This window comes from Syngnathus acus, chromosome 15 (genome assembly GCF_901709675.1).
Source record: "Syngnathus acus chromosome 15, fSynAcu1.2, whole genome shotgun sequence".
In the NCBI taxonomy this organism is placed as follows: Eukaryota; Metazoa; Chordata; class Actinopteri; order Syngnathiformes; family Syngnathidae; genus Syngnathus; species Syngnathus acus.
The window spans coordinates 12,375,703-12,391,379 of record NC_051100.1 but is presented as its reverse complement, the minus strand read 5'-3'; the positions used below and the strand labels follow the sequence as shown (position 1 = coordinate 12,391,379).

Genomic DNA, 15,677 nt, shown 5'->3' with positions numbered 1-15,677 from the left:
GTGTCGCAGGTGTCTGTTCGACAGCGTGTCTCTTTATCAGGGATTATGCATTTGCGCAGGTCTTCGTACGCCTGCTGTACATCATTTGATGCTCCCTTTATCTTGTTGATGAGAGTTTGTAGGTTCTCTTGAGAAGAGGCTCCCTCTATCTCCTTCCTTGATTTCTTAGCAAGAATCTTCCACTTGTCATAGGTACGTGAGAAACGATGTTGGAGACCTTTGAGTTTAGTCTCTTCGAGTTCTTGTCCCTTCTCAGTGAGCTTTCTCGATCTTTCACTTCTTCTTATTTCATCTTCTGGGGCAGGTTGTTTGCCTTCACTTATTTCAGTCTCCCCCTTAAGAGTTTTATCTGCTTGCTCACTATCAGCATCCTCAATGCCTTCTAAGATTGGAGTTATCCCTTCTATCTTGGACACATCCATTTTTAGGAAGTCTCATGAACTCAGTATTTATTAAGATTATTAATTTATCTATTATTTTTTATTACGATTTTGCATGAAATTTAAGCTATATGAACTGATTTTCTTTAAACTCAAGTATAAATCTGATTTACTAATGTAATGATGTTATAGTTTTATCACTTGACTACAGTAGGCTATCTTGAATTACTACTGACTCCTGTAATTTACTTTATCAACCAACCTGTCTAATATATTGACTAAATGTACAATAAACTTAATTTTCATTGCAATGACTTAATCACTTAAATGTTGTTCTACACCAGGGATGGGCAAACTACGGCCCGCGGGCCACATCCGGCCCACGGGACCGTTTAATCCGGCCCGCCAACCCTGAATTAATTGTATTATTAAACTTTTTTTGTTGTCATTTTGCCTGCAATGACTGCATTTCCCCAGTAGATGGGGAACCGCTCGCCTGCGCATTTACTACCGGAAGCCGTGTCAGAAAGCTCGGTGCGCACTCACAAGTGCGTGTACGTACTCAGTAGTACGGACATGGCGCACTCGCGCTCGATTTGTATCAGTCCCGAATTTAGAGCGTGGGCTGTGACGACAGCATTCTTGTAATTCGCGCGCTGAGCTTTCAGATACAGTTTTACGCTAAAGCCACCCACAAACCTTCCCCTGGAATCCTTCTATTAAAATGAGTCGCCCAAGGAAAAGCAAGGTGGACACTGTGCCGAGTGTTTAAAAAAAGAGTGGCCAATTTGGCTCGACGTAGGCGACGTGACGTTCAGCCACATGAACGTCAACATCAACCCGTCACAGATCGAGGTAAACGGACCAACACCTCGGATCTCTCCTAAGAATTGCCACAACAAATTTTACTCCAGACTATGACGCACTAGCAAAAAAGGGAGACCAACAACACTGTTCCCACTGAAAATGAAGGGGAGGCTCTCAAGTTTGTTGTAAAAAAATGCATTTTGAATATGATTTGTACACATAGCAGGGATTGAAACTAGCGACCATTCTCATTTTCAAACAATGCAGGATGCTCAAGGACATTGATGCACCACCTGTTTGCGACTAATCTTAACCTGTAAAGTTCTTAAGGCTTACTTTAAGGAAGTGTTTCCCGTTTCCTCACCTCTGTTATCAGGTGTTTGTGAGTTAAAACTGCTCTGATTTTCAGATACCCCTCCCCGTGTTGCCGTTTTGATTACTTTATTTGGATGTATGCTTTCACCGATTCTTCAAGATGATATATTTGGTCAGAATGTTTACCGTTTGATGTGATCTCATAAGATAAACATCTTTCATTAATCTGACCTGCAGGCACTGAAGTGATGGAGACTGTTATTCATAATAACAGTGTCGTATTTTATGAGAATCACTGATAACAGTTTTTCAGTGAATTTTTTTTTTTTTTAATGCTGTTAATAAATGCATTTGTTTTCAAAAAACTTGTTTGGAATATCCATGCTTTACTACCTACTAAAGGCCAAAATCTTTTATGCAATGACCTTTACAGGTCGCTTATATTACTTCACACAAACATTACGTCCATCTGCTCCTGGTTCGGCCCTCCGGTCCAAATTTAGAACCCAGTTCGGCCCGCGAGTCAAAAAGTTTGCCCACCCCTGTTCTACACCTTTAAATGTTCGCAAATGAACTTGTTTTCAAATGCTATGAATGGTCGTTCACACCTCAATCAGACATTACTAGGTGCAAATAAGCAAGCACTTAAACCAGTGGTTCCCAAACTTTTGCAGGCTGGCGCCCCCTTTGGCTCCCCAGTGAATTCCTAGCGCCCCCCCCCCCCAAGGCACATATGGAAACAAACACCTCTTTCTTGATATTTGGTTTGCTGCAATTTGAAAAGAGAAAGGTTAAACACAAATGTGTATTTCACAAATAAAACCCAATTTAGTATTTAGTAAACCAATTTATTTTTTAGCAGTTTTAACTGTTTCAGCAACATAGAATCGTAAATAAACATTCCACCAGTAACCTTCATTGTCTCACACGTAATATTAATGGGATGGATGTGCTTGGTGCAGGGACATAAGCTTCTCAACATCAGGCTGGAACTCACTAAGAAGAAGTCGTAGATCCCCGCGGTCAGTAATTTTCAGTCGGTTTCTTTGCTTGGAAAGAAGCAAGGTGACTGCACTGAAGCCCCGTTCTACTAAATATGATGTTGGGAAGGCAATGAAGTACATCTTGACCTTGTTCCACAGCACTTGATAGCAGTCAGAGATTTTTTTTTGTAACCAAAAACTGGCTGGGCCAGAGCGGCGTGTTGTGTACAAATCGACTGCCGCCCCCCTACCGCCCCTTTCTTCCTCACCGCCCCCCCCAGATCTTTCCACCGCCCCCAGGGGGGCGGTACCGCCCACTTTGGGAACCACTGACTTAAACCTTACAACATGCACACATCACCATAACATTGCACAATTTAGCACTTGTAGGTCCCTTTACATTTAACTTGTTCAAATGTTTACTTATTGTTGACTGGCACCCAAAGCTCTCTGGACTCAGGTAGCTACTTGTGTAGCCAGGTGAATGTACAGTCTCTTATCTGTCCGATGGAAGAGGTGAGTGAAGTGACTTGCTTGTAGCTCTGCCGAACACCGTCTTGTTCTGGCGCCGGGCTGGTTGAGTTCTCACTGTAGCTCCCTCTTGTCAATCAGGCGTACAAGCAGTTCTTCAAAACGGGCATTTATTCAACTCCTTCTCCACACACATGCCGTGAGAACTCCTTGCCGCATTTGCTCGAGGGAGAAAACGAAGAAAAACGTAAATCTTGACAATACAGGTCTTCAAAACTCTGGTTTCACCAATAAACAAAAATGCTATCAGAAAAGAAACAAAATAAGCATTCCTTGCATTCTTCATCACTTGCTTATGCAAACGGAAAACGTTGCCACCCCGTGGCTCAAAATCAGACACACTCGCCCTTGTGTAACTCTCAAAAAGGAACCGCTAACACAAAAACTAAAATTGGTTCCCACTTGGAAACAGAGCTTAGCTCAAAACGTTCCATATCAGTGCATTTTCTTATGGCAGCTACAACCATTATAGCTCAGACATTTATCTAAACACAAATAATTAGTGACGACCCCACAACTATCGAAACACATCAATGATATAAGCTGGGTGACATAATCGTCCTTGACATTGGTACATAATGTAAACATTAGCCTAAGTGCAACTCAACGTGGCCGCATTGATCGTAACTTACGCTCCGTTTCCCCCCCAAATCTAGAGGCAAAACATTGTTCTCTCGCTACTCCCGGGTTCTTCCATCTTGGCTGCGCGCGGGGCATTGTGGGTCTTGTACGTGCAAGCACGCAGGCAGGCAGGCGCGGGCGCGCACGCAACAACTAAATTTGTCTTCATAACAAGCAAGCAGGGCTGTGGACAGTATTCCTACGCGCATTCTCAGCAGCATGATGAAAATAAAATTCAATAACGTCACTGAGGCATATTTTAACGAACTCCACTTCATTGTATGGCTTTTTAGCCTGTGCAATGTTCCAAGTCAGTTGAAACAATGCAAGTGTGACAGTCTCTGAGTGCTTCGTAATTTTTTTGAAAAACTGTACCTATTATTCTGCCTGACTTTTCAAAGTCTCCAAACTTGTGCTTGCGAAATTCAGTCCCTTTTGCAAAGTCCTTATCGATATTGGCATGAAGTGAGCTGAAGTGGCGCTGACCATTTGAAGCTTTTAAATACGCCAATGATGTCCGACATATCAGGCAGAATGGCTTGCCATAGCGTTCAACAAAAAACAACTTTAACTCTGTTAAAAACGTCCTGTGTTCATCGTCATATATTCGTTTAGCTGTGCATTTTTTCCTTGCCATTTTGGCAAGCGTCTTGTCAGCTTTTCTGGACCTAATGGGCCCCCGTAGTCACAGTCGCCATTCATTAAAAATCCAGCAAAACCAATCGCTCTGTTTGTCCCTCATCCTTTGCGGGATTTCCCCTCACGCGCATGCGCGTTTGACCAAAAACCATATTGAACTCAAGCGAAGCAAATACGCACGAAAAATAAACACAAATGTTGATATAAACGTATTTTTTTTATTGTCGGACTCGGTGAACTCGGTCAAAATCAGCACCGAGTCCGAGTCTGAGTCCGGCAAAAATGACCGAGTCCGAGTCCCCGAGTCCGAGTCCACAGCCCTGAAAACAAGTTTTTGATTCCATGTGCTTTATTGAGTGTCTTTATGTGTGAAGACTGCTGATATGAGATTTTAGTGAAAATAGTTCAAATTAAATAATGAATAAGCCACTCTAGAGCAGCGTTCCCCAACCTTTTTTTGTGACACGCTTAGGTGTTGGACAAATCTTACCGAAGGGGGGGGGGTGACGTCAGTGCCTCCCCAGTCATGAACCTCACCGCACGTCACTGGTAGGGAGGCTACCCTCTCGTTCACCGGGATGAACCCCAATGTGCAGGCGCCCAGCCGGGGGTCAAGTATGCCCACACCTGCTCAACGCCTCTCACCATGGGCAACTCCAGAGTGGAAGAGAGTCCATTAGCAAATCCTTACTGGATCAAGTTTGCGGCGACTGGAAATGCTGCCGCAGGTCACCCACCTGGGAAAGCAAAAGGGTTTTCAAAGCCATGCCAAATGTCTACTCAAAAAGACAGACAAATACAATTAGTCTCGAATCTGCCCTTGAGGAATTCAACTACAAGGGGGACTTGACACACCCAACTTCAAACATTACTGTTTAGATAATCAAATCAGGATCTCACAACCCGCATCACATGCTTGTACGAACATGAAGAACAAGTTTATCAGCACAATCGTCATGTTTCCAGCCCAAATAGAAGCACGTGATGATTCCATTGCCCTCTTTGTCTGCTTGCTGGAAAGTTAAAAGGCCACATAATCTCGGGGAGCCCCAGCGACACGAGTTTCGTGCCCGTCCGGCATAATCCTGATTTGGAGACTAGCAAAATGGCCCCTGACTTCAGCATGTAGCAACAAAGTGGAATGAGCACACGCGGTGCAAAACAAATGGATCAGGACGTGAATATTTCTTCCAAGAGAAAAGAGTTTCCAAACAGTTGACCGACCGCTTTTGCAAATTGGGGAGGGGGGCCAACACGCCACCTGCATGTAGAAAAATAATTGTCAAACGATTGTTCTTAACCTCGTTGGAGGTACAGAACAATTTTGAATTCAATTTTTTCAATATCAAATTCAAGACATCGATGTTTTTTACTGGTGCACAAAATGAGCCGTGCATGAACATCACCTTGTTCAAAGAACAAAACCAACACAATGCATGAACTCACAACAAATTACACACCTGCAAATCAGTGTGACTTCTGCTTTTGCCTTTGCGAGACCAGTTCAGATATGCATCATCACAAATTTACACCATAAATTAGCTATGTTCGGACCCTTGAGACCGACTCACCGAACCCCTAGGGTTCGTTCGAACCCAGGTTCAGAACCACTGTTGTAAATAGACATTTCTCCGCACGGCTGTTGTGCCTTTCTTGGAAAGAAAGCATGTGGACAAGCGCTACGGGAGGACTTTGAACGGTTGGAATGATGGAGCTGCTTTGCGGATGGCTCCACCCACTCCAAAGCAAGTCCAACGTCATCGTTGTCGTGTTGTGGTGATCCGGCTCACCTGGCTGCCTGAGCACTTGCTTGTTTGACACTCGGTAAGTGACGACTCTTTGTTACCGATCCTTTCAGACAAAGCAAAAATGGCCTCGTGAGAAATGACCAGTTTGGAGAATCCTCATCATTTGCTAGTTTTGCTGCGCTTGGAACTTGTACAACGAGTCTGACTCAAGCGGTTCTTCACACACATTTGTCATTTTCACCATGACTAATGTTTTTTTCCTTTTGACTTCTTCTTGTGATTGTGCGTGTGAATGGTTGTATGTCGTATGTCTGCCCTGTGATTGGCTGGCTTGCTGCTTTTCAAAAACAAGCAAACATTGCAAACAAAGAAAAAAAAATGTAGGCAAAACGCTTCACAAAACACTGTGTGTGTGTGTGTGTGTGTGTGTGTGTGTGTGTGTGTGTGTGTGTGTGTGTGTGTGTGTGTGTGTGTGCGTGTGTGCGCATTTGTTAGCCCAGCTATCTCCTGGCCAACCTGAGTGATTGACTTTTAAAATGTTAATCAACGTAGCATTTGCGTGTGGGTTGTTCCTGCCTGGCTGACTTTATGAACTTGATGTTTGCTAACCGACGCCTGCTGTCCTGGCGCACAGCCGTGCCTCCGCTCGCGCCGTTTGCTCGCTGCCCTCCGTCTTCCTTCCAATGGAATGCCACCGACGCCTCGGGAAGTGGCCGAGTGGTTTGGCCTCGCTGGTGGGTTTGACGGCCGCCGTGACCTTGGTGCTGCGCTGTGCCTTCTGGGTGGCGCCTCGTCCGCTAGCTGGCTGCCGTGCAGAGTCGCCGCTGTTGGGTGAGAGGCACATCAAAACCCCATCTGCTGTTGGAAGGCTCGTGTCCCACCGTTTGCTTTGCCCTGAGCAGTTGGGCCAAGGCCCGTCAATCTCTCCTCGTCACCTCCCACTTTGGAGGAGATTGGAAAGAGGAGCGCGTCGGTGCTGCCGGGCGGACTCTACCACCCCCCGGACTGCGAAGCTCAGCACCGTGTCGCCATCGTGGTGCCGTACCGGAAGCGAGCGATGCACCTCCGCGCTCTCCTGTGTCACCTGCACCCTTTCCTGCAGAGGCAGCAGATCCACTACAGGATCTACGTCGTGGAGCAGGTGAGAACAGCCTGCGCTCAAGTCCGACCGAGCTCAAAAACAAAAGCCGCTTTGCCCCGTCCCCAGCAAGGACTCCAATCGCCAGACTTGCATCTTGTGTCTCACAAAAAAATCATTATGCGGGAGGGGTGCGAAGACGGCTGTGATTTGTGCTGTCTTTCAGTGGGGTGACGGCACCTTCAACAAAGGCAAACTGCTCAACGCTGGCGTCCGGGAAGTTCTCCGGGATGAAGACTGGAGCTGCATCGTCATCCACGATGTGGACCTGTTGGCCGAGAACGACCGCAATCTGTACACCTGCGACAAGTGCAATCCCACACACCTGGCCGTGGCCATCGACAAGTTTCATTACAGGTAGGCGCCTTGAGTCTGCTGCGTGCAGTAATGCCCCGTTAAGTAGGCAAACCGCCGGACAATCCAAGTCTGCTGCGTGGTCACCACTTGCCTCTACGATGAGCGTTGGGGAAGGCTCAGGCACCGTCGTCTGTTCGCGTCGCATCACGCTAGTGATCGTCCCCACAGATGCATCCCACGTGGCAGCCTTTCCATGTCCGGAAGGACGTATGCGACATTTCCGAGACGCATCGGCGTCATACAGCTCAGCTGGCGCACCACTCAAGCTATAGGTCTATTTTTCCCAAGCGTTTTCCCGCAGCGCTGCTGCAGGATTACTGAAAGGGCCTTGGTCAAGGTACAACCTTCAAAGAGCTCTTGATGACTTCAAATTGGAGGCCCTAAAAGGAAAGGCAGTCGGGAGAGAAGTCAGCACATTTCCTCGGAGTGCGATGCCAATGTCAATAAGAGCGATCTGTAGTTGGTGTTTGTGTGTGTGTGCATGTTGAAGGGCTTGGCCCTCAGGTCACGAGTGGGCCGTGTCCCCGTCGCAGGCTTCCTTACCGGCACTATTTTGGTGGCGTTGTCGCAGTGACTCCAGACCAGTACAGGAAGATGAACGGCTTCTCCAACCAGTATTGGGGCTGGGGGAGAGAGGACGACGATTTGTGGCAAAGGTAAAATGATCTCATGGTCGCAGCGCCCACCGTTGAAACTTTAATATGACAGGGGTTCGCCACCTTTTGGAAGCTTGGGCCCTCCCAAAGCTGGCAGTTGCCCCGCCCCCCCTTCCCGACCTCACCCCCACTACACCACCTTGCAAAGAGATAAATTCGCTATCATTTTTGTCGGCCCACACTATTATTACTATTATTATTATTATTATTACTTTCTACGTTTGTTTCCCTCCATCCGGTGGCCTTCTCGCCCCCAATCCCACTGGTTGAGAACCACTGCACTACGGCAAGCTATTTGCGTTCTTTTTATGTTTGTTTTATGTATGTATGCTTTTTTCCACTGCAGAGTGGCTCTGGCGGGCATGAAGGTGATGCGCCCCCCACTGGCCATTGCTCGTTACAAAATGATCAAGCATCACAGAGACAGAGGGAATGAGGAAAACCCGTATAAGTGAGTAGCCCTTGTCACGAAATATGCTGCTCATTTCATTGATTGACAAAACTGATTTGAACTCTACAGCTTTGTACTGCGGAATAGAACTGCGCTGGCCTGGTACGTGGACGGCCTCAACTCTCTGACATACAAACTCCTCTCCAAAGAGCAGGAGCCTCTCTACACTCGCCTCGCCATCAACGTCGGAGAAAAGCCCCGCCCCTGGGTTCAGGAGGAAATGACAACAGACAAAACAGCCACTTCACGTGATTGACTGATGACTTGATTATTAACACAGGCGAGTAGAACCCACTCTGGTGCACAGGATCCTGCAATTTTGTTTTATTTTGATGAATATTCACTCTCAAAACAAACAAATAGTGAAGGGTACTTTGTTCCCATTGCAATAGAAATACAATTAAGTCGGGGAAAAAAGCAGGAATGAGCGTTTTAAAGATTACGTATCACAGTAATAAATTCTTCTGTTTCACATTTTACTCATTCAGTTGTGGTCTACATAAAGTGGAACTGCGATGCTTTTGTCTGAATTCCTCATTTTGATACCATCACAGGTCCCCTTTTCTACTTGTTCAGAGGTGCGGCTCAGAGCAAGCTGTTTTGGTGCGGTATCTTTAAATGCAAATGAGATACTTCACACCGCAATTCCTCCAGGCTAAAAGATGTGCGCCTCCCTTTCCGGTCGACGTATTTGTAGTTTTTCGGTTGAGGCAGCGTTTACTTGTGTCACAAACTTATTGATTTATTAAAAGATGTCAACGCAGAAGACTTGTCCATATAACCATAGATAACACGTAACAAAACAAAACCCCTCACAATATTTATGAACACGTCTTGTAAACAAGCACTGCAGTCAAGTAAACCAGTAAGCTAATGCTAGCGTCAGCGAGAAGCTAACGGATGCATTTAACACAATATTGTGTTCCCCAAGAATAATGCAGCACCTTTGATGCAATTCATCTGATACAACCACTCAAAATACAACCACAAGAAGTAGAAACAGTGCACAGCTCTAAAATCAGCAGTAAGATTGAGGCTAATGTTATGAAAATTAGTGCACAGACACACAAAATTATTAAAGTGAAATACAGTTTAATATTGTGTGTCATCTCAAGCTTACTGCTTTTCTGTGGCCGTCTTTTCCATAGATAGAAGGAACTGAACCATCAATGAAACAAAGTCTTTTGGCAAATCCTTCTCTATGGTGACAAAAAATGTCTGAAACACCGTTTCACGACTTTGCCCACAGACGTGGGAACACTGCTTGAAAAATTTAATTTGACCGGGCACTTCTTTGAGGTGCTGATGCTGGGGCACAGTGCAATGAGTTGTGTGGATTGATGCATCCAACAATGGAACTTCGGTATCCTTGAGTTGTTTGGACTACAAAAGTCTCTCAGAGTAATAAAAATGGTGGACTTGCGAAACCGTTTGGCCACACCCTTACCTTGTTTGGTAGTCCCACCCCAACAGATGATGTAGATAAAAGTAGGTAATAGAAAACAAAGAAAACAGAAGAGAGTAAAAAATAGCCCCCAAATAGATCATAAAAGTATCTCTGCAGCACCTGGAGGGATAAATTACACTTTTCTACAATCTTGAAGACTCCAAGTACACAATAAAATGAAAAGCTGAAAAAAAGTGGATTTTCCATTATATGTCTCGTCCTTTGTCTTTGTGATGTCAGTCACAATGTGGAATGTGGCTCCTGTGTCAACCACAAGACTTCTCCTCTTGGTTGTGCTGACAGAGTCTCCGTCCACCTGGCCCACCTTGAATGCAAACGTGTGGTCAGTCTCACACCCCCACCAGATCTTTCTCTCACTCTCGTGACGCTGTCCTCCTTTGTGGACACAGTCCTGAACTTCTCGGTGCGCTCATAGCTCCGCAGCTTTGTCTTGAAACTCAGCAAAGGTCAACTTTTCATCACTCTTGGACACATGAAGGGAAAAGGGCTAAAAAGTATCTGGTATAGCGATCAGCAGATCATCACTTAACGTCTCTCCTGCATTCCTAAGTACGGTATCTGCCGTCTCTGGCCGTACGATACAATACAATACATATATCACACGGGGCTTCCACTTGCCAGCATAGTGATCTCTCAGAATCTGCAGTGCTTTCCTGCCATCATAGGCTGCGTCCCGCATCACAAAAGACAAGCTCTTGTCGTCCAACAGCTGGATTAACTCTGCATATGCCTTTTCATTTCTCTCGGCACCTTGCTCTGCACCCTCTTCATCCTCGTCTGGCTCATGGAAGATGGTTGTCTTCGGTCCAAGCAAACATAGGTGTACGAGGAACTTGGTTTCCCACAACTCATAATTCCTCTCATCCGCATCAAAATACAAATGGTTCCAAACGGCTTCCATTCGCTTTTGTGGGCCCATAAAGTGGGTCATCATAAAGAGCTGGAATACCGTGCAGAGAGAGACGACACACGAGTTGTTTAACTGTGGAGAACTGGCACAAAGGCAGGCCACCAGTCATTGATTTGATTGGCTTCACCTGGTGCACTGGTGTCAGTGTGAGGGTACATTCAAGATCAGGAGCAGACATTTTGTATCAGTGTCACAGCCTGGCTTTGGAATCGTCGGCAACGGGGAAGGGAATGCTCATCAGGATAGGATGTTCTTTTGTCAAGAGCCAGCAAGTCGGCATCACAAGGGCGGATGGACGGCAGAGCGCAAGTCGGCCGCTGCGTCTTACGAAACACTCGGCCGCGTCGTCCATGAGGCCCAGCGTCTCTGCTTGCCCTGGAAGGTCTTGGCGAGGGCGCTGCGGAGCGCGTATGAGGGCAGCACCGTCTCGCTGATGGACTGGAAGTGAGCTAAGATGCTCTGGAGATAAAGAAGAAGAAGAAGGAGGAGACACGGTCATGTTGGAAACGCCAGTGGTCCCGATTGTGGGTGGGAGGGGTCTTCACCTTCAGATGCACGTGTCCTCCATGCACTTGTGAGATGTCAGCTTTCTGAAGATATCCAAGTGCCACAGTACCTGAAGCACACAGAATGTCTCATCGTTTGCAGCAGCCAATGAAATGGCTGTTTCACGTGGTGGTTTGCAGTCCCTCCGTGAACTGTGCCCAGACTGTTTGTGTCCGACAACAAACACGTTGCCATCTCTCCTCCTCATGCTGGACGTGACAAGCTGAGATTCACTTTCGTCTTTCTCTTCTTTTTAAAAGTGATGCCGGTCTCAAAAGGTGATACAACACCACCATCTCCAGCTCAGTGGCCTAGTGGTAGAGTGTCCGCCCTGAGACTGGAAGGTTGTGGGTTCAAACCCCGGCCGGGTCATACCAAAGACTATAAAAATGGGACCCATTGCCTCCCTGCTTGGCACTCAGCATTAAGGGTTGGAATTGGGGGGTTAGATCACCAAATGATTCCTGAGCGCGGCACCGCTGCTGCTCACTGCTCCCCTCTCCCCCAGGGGATGGATTAAAATCACATGGGGATGGGTTAAATGCAGAGGACAAATTTCACCACACCCAGATGTGTGTGTGACAATCATTGGGACTTTAATCTTTAATCTTTAAACCATCTACAGGGATCTGTCTGTCATTACAGTGGTTTGCAAACAAACGCGGGCTGTGCGAGATGTCTGCGCGAGCCTGTTGAAGACGTTACTTTTAGTCACGACACGTCAATGGCGGTGAATGACTTTATTATGTTTTCTGTGCGTGTGTGTGTGTGTGTGTGTGTGTGTGTGTGTGTGTGTGTGCGTGCATACCTGAAGGGCACGGTTGACGAAGCAGCTGTTCTGTCCCGGCTCGTTGCTCAGTCTTATACTGGCCACAATGGAGATCATGGTGTGAGTGGTCAGCACGCCCGTACCACTCACGCCGCTGCCACCTCCTCCGGGCCTCGCCACGGCGCCCATCCCAAATTAGTTGCTCTTCCAGGACATGACAGAATGCACGCGTTTCACTCAATTTTGAACGGCACCCGTGACCCGACTATGGGAAATTACAGACTTGTGAGAAACCCCCAGGACAAGAACATCATTTACGTCTGGTTGCGAGTGTTCAGGGATTGATGATGATTGGGGGACACCAAAAAGATGGGAATGATTGTAATGGTGAAGATACAACTTGAAGTTGTTGTAGGTCTACAATTGGACATAAAAAGTGGGGGTCATCTTACATTCGGGGTCTAGACATTATACCCATTCACATTATACGCCAGATATCTTTAAAGCGAATGCTGAATTTATTATACGCCAGATATCTTTAAAGCGAATGCTGAACTTAACTCCCCAGGCCAAAACGAACCGCTGTCACAAACAAGACAAAAATAGCTGTTAGAAAGGTTCCTATGTTGATGTTAAAATGTTGGGAAGTTACGTCTCGCGCGAGTTACCTCAGCTTATCGCGATTGTTGGAGCTTGTGCGCAGCGGTAAGTTAAAGGTTGCTGGTATCGACTGAGTATGTTGCTGTGATCGTGTGTGTCTTTGACACAAAATGAGTATATACATTTCATTGTTACTATTGTCTACTGTTGTGCCGTTTGTCTAATCGCGGTTTGTTTCGTGTGTGCGCCGTTTGATTGATAGCTTTGGGGCGCTCCTTTAAGTTTGCCTTGCATCGTACGAGTAGCCGTTACGCAGCGGAATGGCAACTTATGGTCGCCAGCAAATGTATTTTGTTGTCTCAATTGATGACTTATGTTTGGTGTGTTGCCGAGAGTATTTCATTTATGGTTATTTATTATAGCGGAACCGTTACGCGCAGTTAGTTATGTACCGTAATTTTCGGACCAAAAGTCTCTCCGGAATATAGGTCGCATTAGCCATAAAATGCGTGAAAAAAAACATATATAAGTCGCTCCGGAGTATAAGTCGCATTTTGGGGGGAAATTTATTCGACAAAATCCAACACCAAGAACAGACATGAACGAGCAACAACAGGCTAAACGATAGGTATGCTAACGTGACATAAACACAAACGAAGAGCTGAGAACGGGCCTGACATAACATTCAGAGTTATTAAAAAAAACTATTACATAAATAACACGTTTATAAAACCATCTGTGTCACTCCAATTCATTAAATCCATCGATCGTCCTTTGTCAACAATGGGTGCACGCCGCTGACGGCGCTTGCACTTCAAAATATTCCATAGGCCCATATAACGATATATAAATTATATATCAAATAACTATTATATAAGCAATAATATTATCAAACAATATGTGCACTCTAAATCATTAAATCCATCGATCAAATTCCTCGTCCTTTGTCAACAACGCCGCGCATGCGCCCTGACGTCAGCCTCGTCGTTATTCCACAGATCTAGTATATAACTATATTGTAGCGTTAACAAAGTACAAGGAAAGATGTGGGTTTGGTAAACGGCTCTTTATTTAACAAAACAAACTTCCGGGCGTGTGGCGGCGTGGACTTCCAGCCACGGAGGTGGAAGAGAGATCCATAGAATAGGACCGGGCGTGCGTATAAGCCATGACCGAGCCCCATCCACCGTCCCCGGACAGCCACCCGGCCGAGCGCCGGCCCCCGACTTCTATCCACGGAGGTGAAAGAGAGCTCCGTAGAGTAGGACCGGGCGTGCGTAAAAGCCATAATAGTTTTTCAAACCTTCTGTGTCACTCCAAATCCTTAAATCCTTCAAACTCTTCGTCCTCCGTGTCACTTAGAAACAAAGCCGCTAATGATGCCGGTAGTACGTGGGGCCCTTCGTCATCTTTGTCATCCCGTGATCAATCTTTGTCCTTTTTGTAAACAACCGCCGCACCACGCCGCGCTGTGCTGCTGACGTCACTTGAAATTCAAATTACAGTAATCCCTTGCTACATCGCGGTTCGTTTATCGCGGTTTCACTTTTGTTTGTTTTTTTTTTTTTTTTAAATTCACATATAAGTCGCTCCTCATTATAAGTCGCCCCCCCACCCAAACTATGAAAAAAAACGCGACTTATAGTCCGAAAATTACGGTAATGTGTGCTGTCTACTAGTGTTGTGTGACGTCAGAAGTTGAGCGTTGACTTACGTACTGTATTTTTGTCTGTTGCAGAACCCCCCACCCCACACACACCCTTCACACTCTTCATACAATAATCACACACACAAGAATCACATTCACACACCCAAAGACTCACCCATGTATACTACACACTCACGCTCTCACATCCTTACGACCAAACATGCGCCTATACCAGGGGTGGGCAAACTACGGCCCGCGGGCCACATCCGGCCCACGGGGCCGTTTAATCCGGCCCGCCAACCCTGAATTAATTGTATTAAACTTTTTTTTGTTGTCATTTTGCCTGCAATGACTGCGTTTCCCCAGTAGATGGGGAACCGCTCGCCTGCGCATTTACTACCGGAAGCCGTGTCAGAAAGCTCGGTGCACACTCAAGTGCGTGTACGTACGTACTCAGTAGTACGGACATGGCGCACTCGCGCTCTATTTGTATCAGTCCCGAATTTAGAGCGTGGGCTGTGACGACAGCATTCTTGTAATTCGCTCGCTGAGCTTTCAGATACAGTTTGACGCTAAAGCCACCCACAAACCTTCCCCTGGAATCCTTCCATTAAAATGAGTGGCCCGAAGAAAAGAAGTGAGTGCCGAATGTTAAAAGAGTGGCCAATTTGGCTCGACGTACGCGACGTGACGTTCAGCCACATCAACCCGTCACAGATCGAGGTAAACGGATCTCTCCTAAGAGTTTGATGTGATCTCATAAGATAAACATTTTTCATTAATCTGACCTGCAGGCACTGTGATGGAGACTGTTATTCATAATAATAGTGTCGTATTTTATGAGAATCACTGATAGCAGTTTTTTAGTGATTTTTTTTTTTTAATGCTGTTAATAAATGCATTTGTTTTCAAAAAACTTGTTTGGAATATCCATGCTTTACTACCTACTAAAGGCCAAAATCTTTTATGCAATGACCTTTACAGGTCGCTTATATTACTTCACACAAACACTACGTCCATCTGCTCCTGGTTCGGCCCTCCGGTCCAAATTTAGAACCCAGTTCGGCCCGCGAGTCAAAAAGTTTGCCCACCCCTGGCCTATACCCTTTT

At 46.1% G+C, this 15,677-nt stretch overlaps 1 protein-coding gene and 1 long non-coding RNA gene across 2 annotated transcripts; one reads left to right on the top strand and one right to left on the bottom strand.

Moving 5' to 3' along the window:
- Positions 1–2,911: 2,911 nt before the first annotated feature.
- Positions 2,912–14,742, bottom strand: LOC119134993. Its single transcript, XR_005100469.1, has 3 exons — positions 14,731–14,742; positions 6,083–6,085; positions 2,912–3,259 (listed from the first exon to the last, which is right to left on the bottom strand). It is a non-coding gene; the product is annotated as an uncharacterized LOC119134993 (long non-coding RNA).
- Positions 5,853–9,142, top strand: LOC119134926 (beta-1,4-galactosyltransferase 3-like). The gene is made up of 7 exons (XM_037272184.1): positions 5,853–6,100; positions 6,659–6,855; positions 6,927–7,165; positions 7,329–7,519; positions 8,053–8,175; positions 8,522–8,626; positions 8,696–9,142. Exons 2-7 carry the CDS (start codon positions 6,708–6,710, stop codon positions 8,880–8,882), a joined length of 993 nt encoding a protein of 330 aa, XP_037128079.1. The 5' UTR covers positions 5,853–6,100; positions 6,659–6,707; the 3' UTR covers positions 8,883–9,142.
- Positions 14,743–15,677: the final 935 nt, after the last annotated feature.